At 47.8% G+C, this 3153-nt stretch overlaps 1 protein-coding gene across 1 annotated transcript in view; it reads left to right on the plus strand.

Moving 5' to 3' along the window:
* Positions 1–583: 583 nt before the first annotated feature.
* Positions 584–3153, plus strand: part of DNAJB11 (DnaJ heat shock protein family (Hsp40) member B11) — a 19795-nt gene continuing 17225 nt past the window's right edge. Inside the window, exons 1-2 of the mRNA XM_017866504.1 lie at positions 584–895; positions 2019–2175. Of these exons, the coding sequence (XP_017721993.1) occupies positions 828–895; positions 2019–2175 (225 nt within the window). The 5' untranslated portion in view covers positions 584–827. The remainder of the gene's footprint in view (positions 896–2018; positions 2176–3153) is intronic.

Here is a 3153-nt window from a genome sequence, read left to right on the forward strand (position 1 = left end):
CTTAGGCTCAGACTTGGGAGGAGTCTCACCACTGAGAAGCGGTGGAAGCCGAATCCGAACTTAAGTCGGTCAGTCATCACTGTCGCCTTTCCGAGACTTATGGAGTTGCTTGGAGAACGTAAAATAAGAGTCCTAAGCAATGCGTCCGATGTACAGTTGTGGAATAACTGTCCCCGCTCATTCTGCCACTGTTCCCTCATTCTGCTCCCTCATTCGGCGCGTAGCTGGGTATGAATGAAATTCCAAATTTGAAACACAGAGAAAACTTCTCTCCCACAATTGGTTGGTGCTGGGGAGGAGCCTACTGATTGGTGCAAAGTCCGAGGAAGTGGGCGAGCCGGGGGTGGGGGGAGGATTTCGTGTACCTCAGGTGCCCTTACTCGGACCAGCCCCCTACCATTACGTAATTTTCTACGACTCGCGGTAGCTCGGGCAGAGCGGATTCCTGTAGCGGCGCGACCCTCTGACGTCTCCTCTTTTAATTGGTCAAGAGCTGCGACTGCAGTTCTGAAGCCTAACTGGCTACCCGTGCCGCCTCGGAGGTGAAGTGTACTGCGCTGATTGGCTTTCAGGCGCCGGCCGCGTGTGATGTCCCGGGCAACGATTGGCTCTCGCCTACCGGGGGCTTCTCTCACCGGGACTTGGGACTCCCGGGAAGTGGACTGGCAGAGGAGGGGGCTAGCTAGCTGTCTCTTAGGACCAAGGAGGAGACCCCCCCCCGCCCCCCGGTGTGAGACGCCTCACAAGGCCGGGTGGGCTGGCGAGCCGACGAGGCGGCGGAGGAGGCTGTGAGGAGTGTGTGGGACAAGACCCGGGACAGAGGAACCATGGCTCCGCAGAACCTGAGCACCTTTTGCCTGTTGCTACTGTACCTCATCGGGGCCGTGATTGCCGGGTGAGGAATAGACACTCGCAGACAGCAGGGCCCGGGGGTCAGCCTTTGCTGGGGGGTGGGAGGGGTGGGGAAGTGGCATTGCCAGACTGAGGGAGTGGAGAGGGGCGTCGCTGTGGGTTGGCGGGGTGGCGGAGAAGGGGTAGTATGGGCCAGACTAGTGGGGTGAGAGGAGAACCGTGGGTGACACCAGTGAGAGGGCGTTAGGTCCAGAGAAGGTCTTTGGTAGAGCTAGGTTTGCCCAGAGGAGTGGGAGTTGGATCCATTGCCAACGGCATTTGGGGGGTGAGGGAAAGAAGGTGATTGTGAACTGAAGTAGTGTCACGTAGAACTGGGGAAGAAAGAGGGATGCCTGTCTGTAAGGAAAGGTAGTGACAGTGCCAGGCTGAGGTTGGGGGATGGACGTTTGTTTGATCAAAGAGGTGGGTTGCTGTGCCCCGCTGAGCTGGAGAAGCGGACGATGCTCTATGCCAAGCCTGCGAAGAGCCATTGGGGGGCTGATTTTAAAGTGGGTGGATGATGCCAGGCCGAGTTGGGACTGAAGGAAATTGGATGGGGAGGGGAACAAGAAGACCCTTTGGAGAGCCCTTGTACTTCCCAGCTTCTTGAGCTATTTATTATTTTAAGTTGCTTCGTCTTTAACATTCTGGCAATGCTACTGTTAGGACATTTATGTGGCATAATCTTTTTAAATTAGGAAAATCATCCTTTGAGAGTGTTATTTGACTTTTAGAAAAGTCAAAAAATCATTTGAAGCAAATGTAGAGAAAGGGGGGAAGAGTTAATTTGATTATATGGTTACTGCCTAAAGATAACATGAGACCATAAAATAAGGAAGTGGTTTTCTTGACTGAAGGTGGTTCTGAAAGAAGATGCCACAGACGATTTGAATAATCTAAAAAGAAGTATGTAGCCTCTTACTGTGATTACTTCAATATATAAGATTCATTACAAATTCTGGTGTTCTCTTTTTAGTCATTCTTTGTGTGTATATGTGTCACATAAACGTTCATTTTCGTACCTCTTTGCTCAGATACAAACCTAAATGTAGAGGAAAAATAAATCTTTTACTTTTAAAAATGTAACATGTAACTCTGATGAAGTATTCTCTCCCTCTACTTCCCAGACGAGACTTCTATAAGATCTTGGGGGTGCCTCGAAGTGCCTCTATAAAGGATATTAAAAAGGCCTATAGGAAACTAGCCCTGCAGCTTCATCCCGACCGGAACCCTGATGATCCACAAGCCCAGGAGAAATTCCAGGATCTGGGTGCTGCTTATGAGGTGAGTCAGGAAAAGTGATAAAGAACAAATAAAATCTGTAGCTCTGGAAAAAACATACAATACAGAGAAATACTCTTTTCAGCTCACATATATTTATTTAGAGACTGAGTCTCACTTTATTGCTTAGGCTGGAGTGCAGTGGTGCAATCTCTGCTCACTGCAACCTCCGCCTCCCCGGTTCAAGCACTTCTCCCGCCTCAGCCTCCCAAGTAGCTGGGATTACAGGTGCATGTCACCACGCCTGGCTAATTTTTGTATTTTTAGTAGAGACAGGGTTTCACTATGTTGGCCAGGCTGGTCTCAAATTCCTGACCTCAAGTGATCCGCCCGCCTTGGTCTCCCAAAGTGTTGGGATTACAGATGTGAGCTACCACGCCCAGCCCAGGTCACTTTTATTTAAAAGTAGATGGTAGATAAAAGTAAAAGTAGTACTTGATACTGTATTGTACTAGATATTACATTCATGTTAGTAGGTACCATTTTCTGCCTTTTGATATTAATATTTATTTTAATGAGAATAATGCTGCAAAAGAATAAATGAAAGATTGGTAGATTAATAAGTAGATCAACTGATTGGTCTGTCAGTCAGTCAGTTTGGGAGCTAGAGCCAAAAATAAAAAGAAAGCCTTCATGAGAGTTGCAAACCTACGTGTTCATATGAACTAGACAAATAACATGCAGGGCAGGTATAAATTAAAACATGGCAGCGGATATTCTGCCTCCATGTTGGGAAGCAATAAGGATTGTTGAGGACTTTGACAAACTGAAGCCTTCTGGCCCCATTTCAAGGGAGCAGCTGTTACCTCAACCCTAGCCAGTTTTTGTCATACTAATGCAAACAGTATGTTCCTAGATGATTTAATTTTTCCAGAAAAGTTGAAAATCTAGACTTTTTTTTTTTTTTTTTTTTTTTTTTGGGACTGTGTTGCCTCTTTTCCCGTGGGCCGGGAGCCGTGGGCCGCATTTCACTCTCCTGAA

Source organism: Rhinopithecus bieti, unplaced genomic scaffold (genome assembly GCF_001698545.2).
Source record: "Rhinopithecus bieti isolate Rb0 unplaced genomic scaffold, ASM169854v2 scaffold_2432, whole genome shotgun sequence".
Lineage (NCBI taxonomy): Eukaryota > Metazoa > Chordata > Mammalia > Primates > Cercopithecidae > Rhinopithecus > Rhinopithecus bieti.